This window comes from Chrysemys picta, chromosome 4, assembly GCF_011386835.1.
Source record: "Chrysemys picta bellii isolate R12L10 chromosome 4, ASM1138683v2, whole genome shotgun sequence".
Lineage (NCBI taxonomy): Eukaryota > Metazoa > Chordata > Testudines > Emydidae > Chrysemys > Chrysemys picta.
In genome coordinates this window covers 92,135,909-92,152,735 of record NC_088794.1, presented here as the reverse complement: position 1 = coordinate 92,152,735, position 16,827 = coordinate 92,135,909, and the positions used below count along the sequence as shown (strand labels likewise).

Sequence of the window (16,827 nt, the reverse complement as noted above, 5' to 3'; positions counted from 1 at the left end):
GGCTTGCCCCTGAGGGGAGTATGCCGATCTCGATAGGTCCTCCGAGGAGCGAGACACCGATCTCGATGGCCATGGCGGTGCCGAGAGAGTCGAGACGATTCCCGTGGGCTGCGGTGCCGCACGGTGCCGGTCCGGAGATGATCTATCTCTACGCGGTGCCGGCGAACGGTGCCGGGACCGCGATCGGTGCCGATGACCTCGTCGGTGCCGGGAGTCGGATCTGGACCTCGACGAGGACCTGGAGTATGCCCGGTGCCGGGAGCGGCCTCTCGACGTCGAGCGTCGACCGTAGCGGTGCCGAGAACTACGTCTCGACGTTGATCGGTGCCGACGATCATAGCGGTGCCGAGACGTAGAGCGGTGCCGCGAAGAAGATCTTGGCCGCGAATACGACCGGTGCCGAGGTGATATTCGGCACCGAGGTGATATTCGGCGCCGGGACTGCGAGCGGCGTGGGGACCTGCTTCGGGACCTGGATCGGTGCCGAGGTTCCAGCCCTTGCGATGGAGGGCGCATCAAGGCAGGTTTCCCCCTCGACTGGACCGGGCGAGTCAACGGTGCCGTCGGTGCCGGTGGTTGGGGCGGTGCCGGCTCCGTGAGAGCTATTAAGTCTCTCGCCGCCGCAAAGGTCTCTGGAGTCGACGGGAGGCACTGTATCACCGCCGGTCTCGGTGGAGACGCTATCTGCACCAGACTCAACGGCCTCGGCGCCGGAGTCGACGGTGCTGGAGGCACCTGTTTCCGGTGCTCCACCGGCGGACGCGGCTCTACCCCCGGCACTGGGGGAGCCGGCGTCTTTGGCACGGAGGTCCCCGTCTTATGGGCTTTTTTATGCCCCGGGGATAATGACCGGCGCCGAGGCACTTGCTGTGCTTGCGGTGCCGACGAGGTCCGGTGCCGGGGAGGCTTGTCCGACGCCACTCGCGTGGTCGGCATGGCCGGTGCCGCCGGGGCACTGCGCACCGAGGCGCTAGGTGCCGGGGCCTGACTTGTAGATGGAGCGTCCGGACTAAGTGCCGCCTCCATCAGGAGTTGCCGGAGCCGAAAGTCCCGCTCCTTCTTGGTCCTTGGTCTGAAGGCCTTACAGATCTTGCACTTATCTGTTTGATGGGACTCTCCCAGGCACTTCAGACAGGAGTCGTGCGGGTCGCTCGTGGGCATAGGCTTAGCGCAGGAGGCGCACTGCTTGAAGCTGGGAGCGTTGGGCATGAGCCCGGCCCCGCGGCCGGGGGAGAAAGGGGGAGACGACCCCCTTAATCCCCTGAACTACTATAACAACTAGAACAACTTTTAAAAACTATTTAACTATTTAACTATAAACACTAGAACTATAAATATAACTATAACTGCGAATAACTAACTAAGCTAGGGAGAGTGGAGAACAGCTATGCCGCGCTCCACAGTTCCAACGACCGTCAGGGGCGGTAAGAAGGAACTGAGGGGGCGCCGGGTCGGCTGGGGTATATATTCAGCGCCATGAAGGCGCCACTCTAGGGGGCTCCACAGCCGACCCGCCGGTGTTGCTAGGGTAGAAAATCTTCCGACGATCGTGCACGCGGCGCACACACACCTAATGGAATGGATATGAGCAAGCACTCGAAGAAGAATATAGATGTGCTCTAACCAGTATCACAGAATCCATTGAGAAACCCTCCCTTTGAGAAGACAGAAACTATGAAATACTGGTACAAGTATTCCTGTGCTGGATGCCCTCAACCAAAGAGGCAGACTTAAGCAAAAGTTTAAAAAACAAAACAAAAACACACACAAAAACACAACGCTAGGGCAGAGTCTCTAACAACAAAGAGACAGGATCCAGAAAGAAGCTAAAATAGGAGATTAAGAGAACTTCCGCTTTCTAAAACAATTGAACCTTTCTGCTAATTTTCTCTTATCCTATTCAGATCATAAGGGCACCTCCATCATAAGCTTCCACATACTAGAAGTGAATGATTTCCCTGCCCAGTATGCCAAGAACTAGAAGCTTCTGCTCACCATTGCTGAAAATCAATATACACAAAGGGTCAGATTCACCCTTACCTTGATTAGCCCCATTGAGTTCAATGGTACTATTTACAGAATAAGGAAAAGGAATATGGACCCGAGTGACTGGGAATGCAGTTGTGGCTCTTAGCCACCTACCATTCACTAGCTTTTTGGTATATCATGGAAACCACCTTACCTTGCAGTTTCTTCAAAACAGCCACTTCCATTTTCAGGACTTGCTTTGGTTGCTGAGCTGACTCAACCTTTAGTGCAACATTTTCCCGGGTGAGCAAGTCCAGAGCATCATAAATTTCTCCAAACCCCCCACCTCCTATCTTCCTCAGCTGCATTAGAAAGAAGCATATAGGGGAGACAAAAAGACAAAAGGAAACAAAATATATTAATATTTCTATGCATTGTTCTCCTAGTAGGAAACTATATCATGTTACTACCATTTTTTAACTAACATGATTTCACCTTTAGTGTGGGCAAGAGGAGTCATGTTTAAAAATGTGTTAGCTCATTGTGGTACCATAAGAGGACCCTAAGGTTAACTACTATCAGCTAAACCACCTTGTCCCACACATCTACGCTAGGTTTTACATAGTGTTTACCATCATGTTAGTTAAAATGTTTTAGTAACATAATAACATTTCTTAATGTAGAGATAGCCAAAGAAAGGACTCCACAGTATACCCAATATATTCATTCCTCATATACTAAAATAGCACCTAAACCCCAAAACAAACAAAAAAATTCATAGATCAATGTACAGTGAAATATTTAAAAAATATGCCCCCTTTTTCTTCTTCAGGAATATATACTTTGAATATACACACACTTACAAGTTCCTTGGGTCTCTGAACAGAACCAGCATAGCATTTTCTATTGTGTGCAATGACCTTTGCATAATAGTTAAAAATAAAACCACAATTTAGAAAAGATCTTTAAATTTGAATTTTTACTACTGCTCACAGTACTTTCCTCCCCTAATTCCACTCATATTAACATAAGGCATATTACAAAAATTTCAACAATACACAATACAAAATCTCATAAAGAACATAATGGCCATACTGGGTCAGACCAAGCTATCTAGATCAGCATGCGATCTTCCAACAATGAATGGTGCCAGATGCTTCAACGGGAGTGAACAGAACAGAGCAATTTATCAAGTGATCCATCCCCTGTTGTCCAGCCCCAGCTTCTGGCAGGCAGAGGTTTAGGGACACCCAAAGCATTGAGTTACATCCATGATCATCTTGGTTACTAATCACTGATGTACCTATTCCTTCCAGGAATTTAACTAATTATTTTTTGAACACAGATATACTTTGGGCCCTCACATCTCCTGGCAATGAGTACCCCATGTTGACTGTTCATTGTGTGACAAAGTATTTCCTTATGTTTGTTTTACATCTGCTGCCTATTAATTTCATTGGATGACCCGTTTCTTGTGTTATGCGAAGAGATAATCAACACTTCTTTATTTACTTTCACCACATCATTCAGGATCTTATTGACCTCTATCATATTCCCCCCCTCAGTCATCTCTTTTCCAAGCTGAACAGTTCCAGCCTTTTAAATCTCTCCTCATATGGAAGCTGTTCCAAACCCCTAATCATTTTTGTTGCCCTTCTCTGTAACTTTTCCAATTTTAATACACCTTTTTTTGATATGGGGCAATCAGAACTGCATGAAGTATTCAAGGGATGGGTGTATGGATTTACATAGTAGCATTATGATATTTTCTGTCTTACCAGTGTTAGGAGGAAGTAACAAGAAGTGTCACAAAATATTTAGCTGACACGTGATATGTTCAGCGACAATATTAGAGGGTAGTCTTTCAGCCCCTGCTTTGTAGTTCACAATGGGCAAGTCTGTTCTTTGGTATGGTAAAAATTAGATTTGTTTCAGCCAGTGATTTGATTGATTTTGTACAACTATCTCCTTCCACCCCTACTGTTCCAAAGCTGTTAAAGTAGGAATGCAGTGAAGAAGGGCGCCGGGGGGGGGGGGGGGGCGGGGTGGAGGGGAGAAGGGGTCACATTAAGAAATATACCCTATTGCATTTTTACCACTTTTGCTCTGAAAGGGCTGCCATCATTTTCTAAGCACTATTTGCTGGGGTCACCTGACTACATTATCCTGAATGCCATCTAAGTATTCTGTGAATCTGGAAATCATCCAGCTAGAAATCCACCCAGCACATTAGCCTCTCTTTAGGATTTGAAGATGGAGCTAACAAGATCTACTGTATGTGATTAACCTGATGGAGAAGGGCAGAGTAATTTTTTAAAATAACCTAAGTTCCTACTAAGAAGGAAGAATCTGATGATACATGAAATATTATTTATTCAGAAATTTTACTTATATTTTTTTGCTCATATATTGTAGCACCCCACCCCAATACATCTGTCTGTATTGAGTATCAAAAAATGAGGACATGAAATGCCAGATATGGAATTTCTGGGAGTTTCACATCATAGCACCTTTCAGAAGACAGGTTTATTAGGTCACTTTTTTGCAGTCCATAGCAACTGTCTCCTTTACTATAAAGAATAAAGTACACCAAAAATCTCCAGATAGGGACCTTCAGAAGTCACATGAATCTTTATCAAATAAATACTTTCTGTTCTTCCTTGCTAAGAGCATATCATTTTGAGTAAAATGTGTTACTGGTTGCCTGGGCTCTGTCCAGTTTGCATACATTTATAATATGCCAGAGCTTACTGAATAGAAGAAGCAGTTCATTTCTGTAATTAAGGAGGGTACTGCTAAGTCAGTAGCTTGAATATGACCTGCAAAGGGTTCGTTTAAAAAAAAAAAAAAAAAAAAAAAATCACATCTGAAAATGTTGTACCTACTACGATTACAAGAACACCCCCCCCCCCCCAAAACAAACAAATATTTTCTTTTTTCCTGTTTTATTTTATTCATTTAACAGTGCTTTGTATTTAGTCAATTGGTTTCTCACTCGTTCTCCCTTGCAGAAAGGCCCCGGATAATCATCAGCAGAGTAACAAAAAAATCCCTTAAATATAAAGGAGTTATACACACACACACAGATCAGGACATAACGGTGCTCTGAGACATTGGAACCTTTTAAAAATGTCAACACCCCTTTCTTTTTTATTTAAAATGTACACAATGTACAGTAACTCCTCACTTAAAGTCATCCCAGTTAACGTTGTTTCGTTGTTACGTTGCTGATCAATTAGGGAACATGCTCGTTTAAAGTTGCGCAATGCTCCCTTATAAAGTTGTTTGGCAGCCGCCAGCTTTGTCCACTGCCTGTTGCAGCAAGCTGGTGGGGGCTTGGAACCAGAGTGGACTGGCAACCCCCCTAAGTTCCCTGTGCAGCAGCTGCCCAGCAGGCTACCAATTGCTGGCAGTTCAGCTGTCCCTCCCGCCACTGCCAAGAGCTGCTTCCCAGAGCCTCCTGTCCTTTGCCTTGGAGCTGATCCCCAGAGCCTCCTGCTTGCTGTGCAGGGGAGGGGGAAAGAGGGGGACTAATGTCAGGGTGTCCCCCTCCCTCCTACTCCCCTCCCCCCCGCTTACCCCTTCTCCATATAGAGCAGGGGGGAGACACAACAGGGCTCAGGACGGAGAGAGCTGGTGGCAGCTGCTGTCTCAACTTCCTGATCTTTTTAAAGGCAAGGTACTTAGAATGTGGTGTCAGCGTACTTAAAGGGGCAATGCGCATCTCTCTCTCTCTCTCTCTCCCCCGTCACACAGGGTGTGTGTGTCTGTCTGTCCGCCATGCTATCGCCCCTCCCTCCATTCGTGTTGCCTTGTAGAGTGTGAGGCTACATTAACAACGTGTTAACCCTTGAGGGCTCAGTCGAATGCTAGTTCATCGTTTAGCAGTAAGGCATTCCCTGGGAAATATCACACCCTCTTCCACCCTCTAACTTCATCACCTCAGCCAAGCTTCACAATCATTATTGCTGTGTACAGTATTAAATTGTTTGTTTAAAACTTATATTGTGTGTGTATATTATATATAATACAGTTTTTTGTCTGGTGAAAAAAATTTCCCTGGAACCTACCCTCCTCTCCATATACATTAATTCTTATGCGGAAATTGGATTTGCTTAACATCATTTCGCTTAAAGTCGCATTTTCCAGGAAAATAACTACAATGTTAAGTGAGGAATTACTGTATACTCATATGTATAACATGTATGTGCATACATGAAACATGTGTATGCATAAGAGCCTTGGGGGGAGGGAGGGGAGAGGGAGGACTAAAGAGAAGACCAATACTGATACTTTAAAGGCGAAAAGAAAAAGAAAAACAGTTATTCAGAAACCAAAAGACAAGTCCAATTTTAAAAAAAAAAGTCCTTCACAGGTCACTTTTAAGATGGAAATCATAGAGACTAAAGATCAAACTAATAACAAAAGGGCAAGATAAAAAGAAGGAAGATAGAGCACAAAATCATGATCCAATGGCTGAAAGTTGAAGCTAGACAAATTCAGACTGGAAGTAAGGCAGAAATTTATGACAGTGAAGGTAATTAACTATTGGAACAATTTACGAAGGGTCGTGGTAGATTCTCCATCACTGACAATTTTTAAATCAAGACTGGATGTTTTTCTAAAAGATATGCTCTAGGAATTATTTGGGGAAATTCTATGGCCTATGTTATACAAAAGGTCAGACTGGATGATCACAATTGTCCCTTCTGGCCTTGAAGCCTATGAAACATGAGCAGGGAAAATATACATGGGGGAGCTAACAATGGCTTCATAAGGGTGTAGGTTTGACTAGGAGCTATATCTGCCTATAGGCCTGAAATCCAAAGTCCACTGAAGTCAACGGAATGGGCTTTGGGTCATGCCCTATATGCCCTTTTTATAACCTGACCTGGTTCCCCACCTAGAAATGTTCCCAAGTTATAAAGAGACAGCTTGCCAATAGCAGTCATAGGAAGCTAGGGAAGCCAATCACTGAAAAAGAAATAGAGAGATAATTACAACTGTAGAGAGATAATTACAAAAATAGCACTTAGTTGTGCAGGTTTGTTCAGCTTTTCTTTTAAGCTCTAAGAACTCAAAATTGGTTGCTTTTTAGAACTTCAAACCTGGCATGTGGCTAGCTGTCAATATGGAAGTTGTTTAGATAAGCTTGAAGTTCTCCTATGCTTAATATTTATGAAATGTAACGAAGTTATAAAAATGATGCACAGTGTGATAGATATTATGAAAAAAGCAATATCTTTAAAACTGTTGCATCAACTTTATAAATGTTATCTGTATATTTGTGAGCCAGGGATTGTAGGCTGGCTCCATAGGGAAGAGTTACAAAGCTTCCTATGGGCACTAAAATCAATGGAGGTTAATGACTGCTGACCCCGGGACAAGTAAAACATTCCAAAGAAGTACCATTGGTCCAAACTGGGTTCAAGAAGCAAGGGAGACAAAGGAAGAACTTGAGGTATAAAGGGCCAGCCTGGACAGGCTGAGAAGCTCTCATTTTGATCCAACAACTGACACAAGATAATAACCAGGAGGGCAAACCCTGCTATAAAAGTTTGGAACCTAACACAGTCCCCAGGTGGAAAATGGGTGACATCAGGTAAGCCTTAGCATGCATATAAACCCCCCCCCTTTTTTTTTTTTAATTACGTTTTTGCTGTAATGCTTTCCATAGAATCATAGAAATGTAGAGGTGGAAGGGACCTCGAGAGGTCATCTAGTCCAGCCCCTGTGCAGAAGCAGAACCAAAGAAAAATAAATGTACTGTGCTTTGTGAAAGCTGGTTAGTCACCTGTACGACATGCTCATGGCCCATGACAGCGTGCAAAACTGCAGATCCTGAGCTAAGGTCACACCTGTTGAGATAAAGTGATGTGCAGGGAGACTGAAAGCCTAAATTCCTTGTCTGGAGGGAGAGGGATGTGAGTCACGGCCAATGGAAAGGAGATGGCTAGAGGCCTGAGACCTAAGGGAGCATCTCTCAAGCAGATCAAGGAGGGATCAGACTGTGCAGTTACCCACACACAATATGTAAGTTTTCTTTACCAATTAAAATGGTACAAAAGTCAGCCTCAACAATCCTCTCCACATTCAGCCTAATGACATAAAAACCCCACTCTACCAGCATCCTCCTTACACAACTGGAATATGATGGCTGCGTGGAGAATGTTAGGAAATGTGTTCAGTTAATATTAGTTTATGCATGGTGGTATAATGGAAGTAAAACCTGTGACTGGAACTGAGACAGTGATGTAACATCTTAAGTCTCTGTAAAGGCCCTTTCAGTTGCTAGGAGCCAACATGCAATGTATGTTTGAATTCTAGCCACTGAGTGAGGATGGTTGGAAGGGAAAGTTGAGGCTGGCTGGTGGGAGATAGGTTGTTCTGGGAACTGTCTGAAGGTGTCAGGAAGGAACTCTAAATTACTTCATCCCTGGGTTTACATGAAATTAAAGAAGTAAGATGTTGTTAATCAAGTCTGGAGTGCAGCTGTGGAGACTGGGTTTCCTGCAGCGGCCTTTGATGAGCATCTGCCATATTTTTCAGCGAGCTCCTCACTTGTCAGGACAGTGTCCTTTGAATAAAAGACCCTACTGAGGGATGACAAGAGGTAAAATTTCCAAGTGCAAATCCTGGTGGTGGCAGCTGTTACCTGAGCGCATGGCATAGGATATCCAGGATCCCGACAGGCGGCAACAGCAATAATCAAGCAAACCCCTGACAAGCAATACACCTGGTTATGTAGTGATGCAGACCACTCACCAACTACTATTATTATTATATTATTATTATTAAAGTGAGGCCAAAGGTGGTCTGGCATCATTTTGACTGTTTACCCATCCCACTTCTCCCTAGCTACTTCAAATTTTGCACATGCTGGAGAGCACACTTGGGCCTTGCAGTCCTAAAGCATGTGAAATTTGATTACAGTGTTTCACCCAATAATCACATATTCATATAAACATCCATTTCTAACAAGCACCCAAGATGCTACTAACTGCCAAACTCTCCCTTTCCTTTCCCCCCAGTGACAAACCTGTTACTCCCTCTGAACCTGAATCAACACTGCAGAGCACTCACATAGCAGCTTGAGTGTAAGTAGCACTCAGCCATTAGCGTATACCACAACACCCCAACTAGCTTAGTTGTAAAGCATTATCACACTAGAGCCATTAAGATTATATTCTTTATTCTGACCATGTCATCCATCTCAGAATCCCTTCCCTAACTCCTCCTCCTCTACTCCATCGAGTTCAAGCTTCTGGTCTCTGCCTTCAAGGTCCTGGATAACTCTAGTCCTCTCTCTCTCACTTCTTATACATCCTGGTTTCTTTTTGCATCTCCTTCACGCTCTAATGGAAAGATAGCTAGATTATTTGTCCATTTTCTCCCCAATCATCACCATGCTTTCTTCCATGTCATTCCTTAAGCAATGAACGACCTCCCTGAGCTGGTCCAAAAGGCCATTATCACTTCTGCTTTAAAGTGCCTCTGGAACACACACTTCTACTGAGCCTATGTGATATCGCCTTCAGTGGCTGGGCAGCCTAGTGGCTAGATCGCTGGTCAGAGGGAGTGGTAGGGGGACCCGGGCCTTCCCTCTCCACAGAGTCCTAGGCCAGGGCCCTGTGTAATTCAACTCCTAAACAGTGGAGATTGGTCTCCCTTCCTGTGTGTGTGTGTGGGGGGGGGGGTATCAAGACCAGTTTCTCTGGGTTACTTCCGACTCTTTAGTTTGGGGTGTGGCCCTGCTAGTCCAACTGCCCGGCAGCCGGGGCTTATCTGCAGGCTCCCCTTGGCAAGAGAAGGCATATTTGCCTCCAGTGGCTGTGCTGGTTGGCAGGTCGCTGATCAGTCCCTTCAGGCAGGCAGGCAAAGAGCTCCTGCCTCCTCACCTGTCAGCCCCCAACTGAGCCCATCTCCCTTCTTTTCTCCTCCCTCCAGGCCTGGCATTGGCTGCAGGTTTCCTTTAACCCCTGCTGTACCAGGCAGCAGTTTCTCTGCTCCCTCACAGACTACAAGAAACTGAAAATATGTCTAATTTTTTAAAACGTCTTGTCAGAACCAATCTCCCACTTCATTTGTATACTGTACCCCTTTCTTCTCCCCTTTGTTTACTTCTCTTAGACAGGAAGCTCTTTGAGGCAGGGAATCTTGCTTCCATTTATGTTTGCACAGGGCAGAACACATCATGGGAGCCACCAGAAAACAAATAATTCCTGGGTAAAATCCATGTTAAACTGGAGTTACGGCGGAGAATACAGTTCAGTAATTTAAGGGGAGAAAACATTACAAGAAGGTTGCAATTATCCCAAAAGCCACATAAACCCATAAAATGAAGAGTTAAGATTAAATTTAAAACTAACTCAAATATGTTAAGATATGCACATTTTAAGGGGGAATCCAAGTTCCTATGCTAGGAGATAGAGTGTATGAGAGCTGAAGAGGTCAAGGATGGTAGTGATATTTTAAAGACCACGCAGGCACTTTTCCAGATGTAAATGGGAAGGTGGTAAATGGAGTGAGGTTAGAGAAGGAGTATCCAGAAGAACAGAGGAGGTGACAGGGAAGGCTCAGGGAAGTGAAAACTTTGGAGATGGATAGAGGGGCAGGGTTGGAGTAAATGTCACCAGAAGTGAAGAGGCAGCAGACATGGGAGAACAGGTCTTAATTCTGTGCAATTCACAAAACTATTTAATGATGTACAATTGTTCCCCACTTCTCAGAAGCCAAGAGATTTCTCAGAAGCTAAGGAGCCTGAGCTTCTCTGTAGGGCACTACCCTCTGGATCCCAAGGGACAACCTCTCCTCATCTTTCATAGTGGCTTCTAGTAGTACTGCTTGGCAAACTTTTCAAGGCCTCCATGCAAACAATTAAGTTTCATTATACTGTCTATTTATGTAATGTCTATAATAGTGAGCTAATTTAAAAAAATTAAGAACGCAGTTTTATTTGTTCTTATTACCGTTAAAAGGCAGCACGCGGTAACATCGGTTAGATTAATACCTGCATTTAAGGTAGAATTTACTAAGTTTGTACTATCAGGGTTAACTCTTTACTTGCCGGTGATTAGACAAATCTCTGATGGGAAGTTATAAATATTTATTTGCTCTAAAGCTTCTCCTTTGAAACAGGACAGTTATCCCTCAGTCACATGGACTTTTCCATTAACTAATGAGAGTTGCATGAGGCCTCTAATGATCAGCATTATAATATAAGTATTTGCTTAATTATTCCACCAATATTCATAGCTTAGGCACAATATGTCAAAGCAGGACTATTATTTGCTTCAGGGGAAACTTCACTTCTTAAAAGATCTTTCCAATATTACTCAACTGCCATCTGGTTTCCTTCTGTTTCTTGGCTCCTACCAGAATCCTGGCAGCAAAAATAGTGGGGCATCCAAAACTTGATAGTAGACCATCTTGCTATTAGTAAATAATAGTCTATAATAGCCTACAAGAGAATAATTCCACTAAGTGGTTTTCATGCCATCAAAACCAATAGAGGAGACCAGTTCAATGGATGTGCTAGTCAATATCCTAGGGGAAAAGGCAAAACTCATGTTCAATTACAGCCTGAAATGCAAGGTCTAAAGGCAACAAGATCTGTCTATGGAAATTTAATCATGCCATCTGGTACTGACAAATTTTGTGAAGGGCCACTTGTGCCCTAATGAACTATCCTTACAGTTTAACTGTACACTGACTGTACACTGGCATCAGGGCCCATAATGGGGTGGTCTGACCTATCAGTCTGAGCCTGGTCGGAGCCGGGATGGAGTTCGGGTCTCAGTTGGAAGTCACACCCTAAGGTCAAGCCAGAGTCAGAGTCTGAAACTATGCCAACGGTCAAGCCAGAGTCGGAAGCCACACCCAGGGTCAGAGCCAGGGTCAGAATTGGAAGACATTCCAAGGGGTAAGCAACAGTTGGAGTCAGAAATCACACTGTAGTCAAAGATGGAGTCAGCAACAGGGGTTAGGGTGAGGAACCAGGAACAAGGTGTCGTAACAGCAGCAGGGACAAGGTGTGGTAGCAGGAATAGGGAGAAAGTTGAAACAACAGGAACCAGGGACAAGGAGTAGGAACTAGGTGAGGAGACAGGGATTTGGTCTCAGAGTCAGAGCAGCAACAGAAGCAGTGGCACAGGAGCCAGCAAACAGAGTTGAAACTGGGGAGTTTGAGTGGAGATTGGTTGGAGGAGAAGGGAGGCAAGCCCCTGTTCCTTAGGAGCAGTGAGTGAGTTTGGTTGTTGGCTTGCTGTTTTTTATATTGTTTTTTTTTTTAGTTTGCAGAACTAGAGGGGGGTGGTGTGCTGTGAGAGAAGCAGTCTTTGATCACAGCAAAGCCCTGATTAGGATGCAGGGCTTCCCTTATTAGTTGGGCTATAAAGGCAGCCAAGCAGCCAACCAGCAGCACAGGAGCCAGCAAACAGAGCTGGAAACAGGACAGTTTGAGTGAGAATCTGTAAGGGAAGTTTGGGGGAGGGGAATATGGTATTCAGTTTTTGGTTTGTGTGTGGAGGGTTTTTTTTTTCCTTAACCCCTTGTCAGGAGCTTAGGTGGGAAGGCTATAACAGCTACAGAGGCAGCAGTGGTAGTGACCCAAGGAATAGGAGACAGTGAAGATGACTGGAAATGGAAGCTGCAGCATGTACATTATCCTGGAGCAGGTACCTGAAAAGCAGTTTGTTTGTAAGAAGTGCCACCTGATAGCACTGATGGAAGAGAACGTCTAAGGACTGGAGATGCAGGTAGAAACTACGGTTGAGTTGCAAAGAAGATTCAAGCAGATGATGGAGGAAAGGCGAGAGGAGGTAAAAGGGAAAGCTCAAGACTCGCAGATGCAAGCTAGACTGCAGAACTGTGACTATAGACTACTGGATGAGGAAAGTGGCCCATGGAAGCATGTGACTATGAGAACCAGAAAGAGGAAAAGACCAACTAGTGAAGTAGAAATAAAGCTCAGCAACAGGTTTGCTGAGTTGGAAAATTAAGATGAGGCACAGCAAGCAGTAACAGAAGGTAGGAGGGCAAGGAAGAAGAGAAGAGCAGCTAGTCCTACAGAAAGAGGGAAAGAGTCAATGGAGATATCTTGGGCCTCCGAACTTTGGCTGATAGAAAACTGCAGAAAATTCCACGTGAGAACAAAAGACAAGAGGACTTGCAGCCAGAAAGAACAGAAGGGGAAAGGCTGGAGAATCGCACCAACACCAGGAAGAGTCAGGTCTATAACTGGGGACTTCCTATTAAGAAGAACGGACAAGCCTGTCACCAGAGCTGATCTAGAGAGCAAAAGGATGTGCTGTCTGCCGAGAGCTAAGATATGGGATGTTGACCTGAGGCTGAAGAGGTTCTTAATAGGAGCTGGAAAGGGTCCACTGATTGTCCTTCTTCACATGGGAACAAATGATACAGCTAGATTCTCACTGAAACGCATCAAGGGAGACTATGCCAGGCTGAGGAAGATGCTTAAAGAAATGGAGGCTAATGGGACCTGGATGGAAAGCTGAAATGGCTGCCAGGTATACTCTGATGGAGGAAAGGGATAGACCCTGTTGCTTAAGGTGTAGGAGGTAGTCTAAAATAACTGGGATAGGAGCCTGGAGCGGTTGAAGGCGCTTGGGTTCACACCAACAGGAAAACCTTTTCCATTTCGCCAGGTAGGTAGCCCTAGGGGATTGTTTCCTACTGCCGAGGAGAATTTGTCTCATCGACTGAGAGCACTGGCTCTCCATGGGATTTAGCCATGGAATTTCCAGGCCATGAAATGTAGAGATTCCAGGTTCGGGTGAAGGAGGCACCCGTGGTCCTGCGTGATCAGACCCAGGTGGAGGGGCAGGGCTATCGGGGCGTCTACGGACAGCTCTAAGAGGGTTATGTACCAATGCTGCCGGGACCAAGACGGGGCGAACATGATTACCGTCGCCCTGTCCCTGCGAATTTTAAGGAGGACCCGGTGGATGAGCGGGATAGGAGGAAAGGCATACTTAAGACCCTTGTCCCATGGTATTAGAAATGCATCAGCAATGGACCCCGGACTGTGGTTTTGGAATGAACAGAACTGGAGGTACTGTCTGTTGCTCTTGTTGGCAAAGAGGTCTACTTGGGGATAACCCCACTTTTGGAAGACTGACTGTATGATGTCCAAGCTGATTGACCACTCATGCACATGGTAGGACCTGCTGAGGCGATCTGCCAGCTCGTTCCGTACCTCTGGAAGGTATGCTTCAAGCTGAATGGATTGGGCTATACAGAAGTCCCAGAGAAGAAGAGCCTCGCGGCAGAGAGGTGAGGAGCGGGCTCTGCCTTGCTTGTTTATATAGAACATGGCCGTGGTGTTGTCGGTCAGGACTGTCACGCTGTGACCTTGCAAAGTGGCATGAAACGTTTGGCAGGCCAGATGAACAGCCCTGAGCTCCTTCAGGTTGATATGGAGAGGTATCTTGTCCCTCGACCACAAGCCTTGTGTCCTCAGATCCCCTAAGTGTGCGCCCCAGCCCAGATCTGTCGCATCTGTTACTAAAGTCAGAGAAGGTTGGGGCTTGGCGAAGGGGACCCCTGCACAGACCACGGGTCAGTCCAGCCACCAACGCAGGGATTATAGAACCTGTCCCAGGATCATCACCACAAGGTCCAGGGGGTCTTGGTATGGACGGTAAGACAGTGCGAGCCACGCTTGCATGGGCCTGAGTCTCAGTCGGGAATGCTTGGCCATGTACGTGCAGGCTGCCATTTGCCCTTTTAGCTGCAGGCAACACCTGACTGTCGTGGTGGGATATTGAAGCATTGATTTGACAATCAGCTCTATGGCTTGGAACCTGGGCTCTGGAGGGCTTGCTTTTGCCCGTACCGAGTCCAGGACTGCCCCTATAAACTCTATCCTTTAGGTAGGTACGACTGACGATTTGGGTACATTGAGAAGAAGCCCCAGTCTGTGAAACGTGTCCATGACCATCGTCACATGGGACTGGACCTCGTCCTTGGAACGACCTGTCAGTAGCCAGTCATCGAGGTACGGGTACACTCGAATTTGCCTTTTCCGCAGGAAGGCCACCACCATGCATTTTGTGAACACTCGGGAGAACTGTGAACTGGTAGTGATATTGGTTTACGACAAACCGGAGGAAGCATCGGTGCGCCGGATGAATGGCGATATGGAAGTATGTCTCTCTCATGTCGAGGGCAGCGTACGAATCCCCTGGATCTAACGATGGAATGATAGTACTTAGGGAGACCATGCAGAACCAGAGTTTGCCCATAAATCTATTGAATCCGTGAAGATCTAAAATGGGTCAAAGACCCCCCTTTGCCTTGGGGATTAGAAAGTAACGGGAGTAAAACCCCTTTCCCCTTAGCTCCTGTGGAACCTCCTCCACCACACGTACTCGAGGAGCGAACGAGCCTCCTGCATAAGGAGTTGCTTGTGAGAGGGGTCCCTGAAGAGGGACGGGGAAGGTGGATGGGAGGGAGAGAAGGAAGGAGGAGAACTGGAGGGAGTATCCCACCTGTACCGTGCGTAGGACCCAGCGGTCTGATGTTATAAGGGACCATGCACGGTAGAAATGGGATAGCCGGTTTAAAAACCATGGGAATAGATCCGGGAACTGGGTTGGTACACTGTCCTCGGGCACGCCTTCAAAACCCTTGCTTGTTTCCGGGCTGGGGTTTATTCTGGCCTTGGTTAGGCGCATTGTTCTGCAGTCTACGCCTGTTATTTCTGCCCCGCCTGCAATATGGCTCCTGCCTGGGGCGGGGTTGATACTGCCTCTGCTGCGGAGACTGAGGCCTGAAGGGCTTTCTCTGGGTTGCCGGCGTATGCATCCCTAGCGACTTCAGGGTGGCCATAGAATCTTTAAGGCCATGCAGCATGGAGTCTGTTTGCTCCGAGAAAAGGCCCAAGCCCTCAAAGGGAAGGTCTTGGAGAGTATTCTGGACCTCTGGAGGGAGCCTGGAGCCACACTGAGCATCGCATGACTACCCCCAAGGCAATGGTTCTGGCCGCAGAGTCAGCTGAATCGAAGGAGGCTTGTAGCGAAGTCTTAGCCACCACCTTTCCTTCCTCGATTAACGCCACAAACTCAGTGTGAGTCCTGGGGCAGGCGATCTTTAAACTTGGACACGGCCATCCAAGAGTTGAAGTTATGTCTATTAAGGATCGCCTGCTGGTTGGCTATGCGTAGCTGGAGGCCCCCGGAGGAGTAGACCTTCCTACTGAAGAGGTCCAAATGCTTGGCCTCCTTGGCCTTTGGGGCCGAGGCTTGTTGGCCCGGTCGTTCCTTCTCATTGACTGCTGAAACAACTAGGGAACAGGGAGTTGGATGGCAGAACAGGAACTCGTCGCCCTTGGAAGGGGCAAAGTATTTCCTTTCTACCCCCCTAGCCGTCGGCGTGATGGAGACCGGGGTCTGCCATATAGTGTTGTAATTCGTCTGTATGGTCTTTATGAGAAGGAGCGCAACTCTGGATGGACCCTCGGCCGTCAGGATGTCCACCATCGGATCCTCCTGCTCAACCGTTTCTTCCGCCTGGAGCCCATATTGAGGGTGATCCTGCAGAGTAGCTCCTGGTGAGCCCTGTGGTCGATCAGTGGCGGGCACATCAGTCTCAGGACCGCCACCACCTCGTCTGGGGAAGAGGAGGAAGTGAGATGCTGCCGGTTGCCCTCATCTAGACCCTCCTGTGTCCCCTCCCCCCCCCGCCCCATATGCCTGGGTCACTTCAGGGCCCGGCAGGGCTGACACCTCTCGAGGTGTCACAATGCTTGGCACCACCTCAGGTATTGGGCCTGTGAGCGTCGGTTGCTCTTTGGGGTCCGGGGGCAGCCTGGAGAGAGTGGCCTCCCTTGTCCTTGAT

At 46.7% G+C, this 16,827-nt stretch overlaps 1 protein-coding gene across 11 annotated transcripts in view; it reads right to left on the bottom strand.

Annotated features, from left to right (window-relative positions):
• The window catches only part of TTBK2 (tau tubulin kinase 2), a 314,450-nt gene that overhangs the window by 164,994 nt on the left and 132,629 nt on the right, over positions 1-16,827 (bottom strand). For all 11 annotated transcript variants that reach the window (XM_065595339.1, XM_008169904.3, XM_065595338.1 and 8 more), the window contains one exon: positions 2,183-2,330. In XM_065595339.1, coding sequence (XP_065451411.1) covers positions 2,183-2,330 — 148 coding nt within the window. The remainder of the gene's footprint in view (positions 1-2,182; positions 2,331-16,827) is intronic.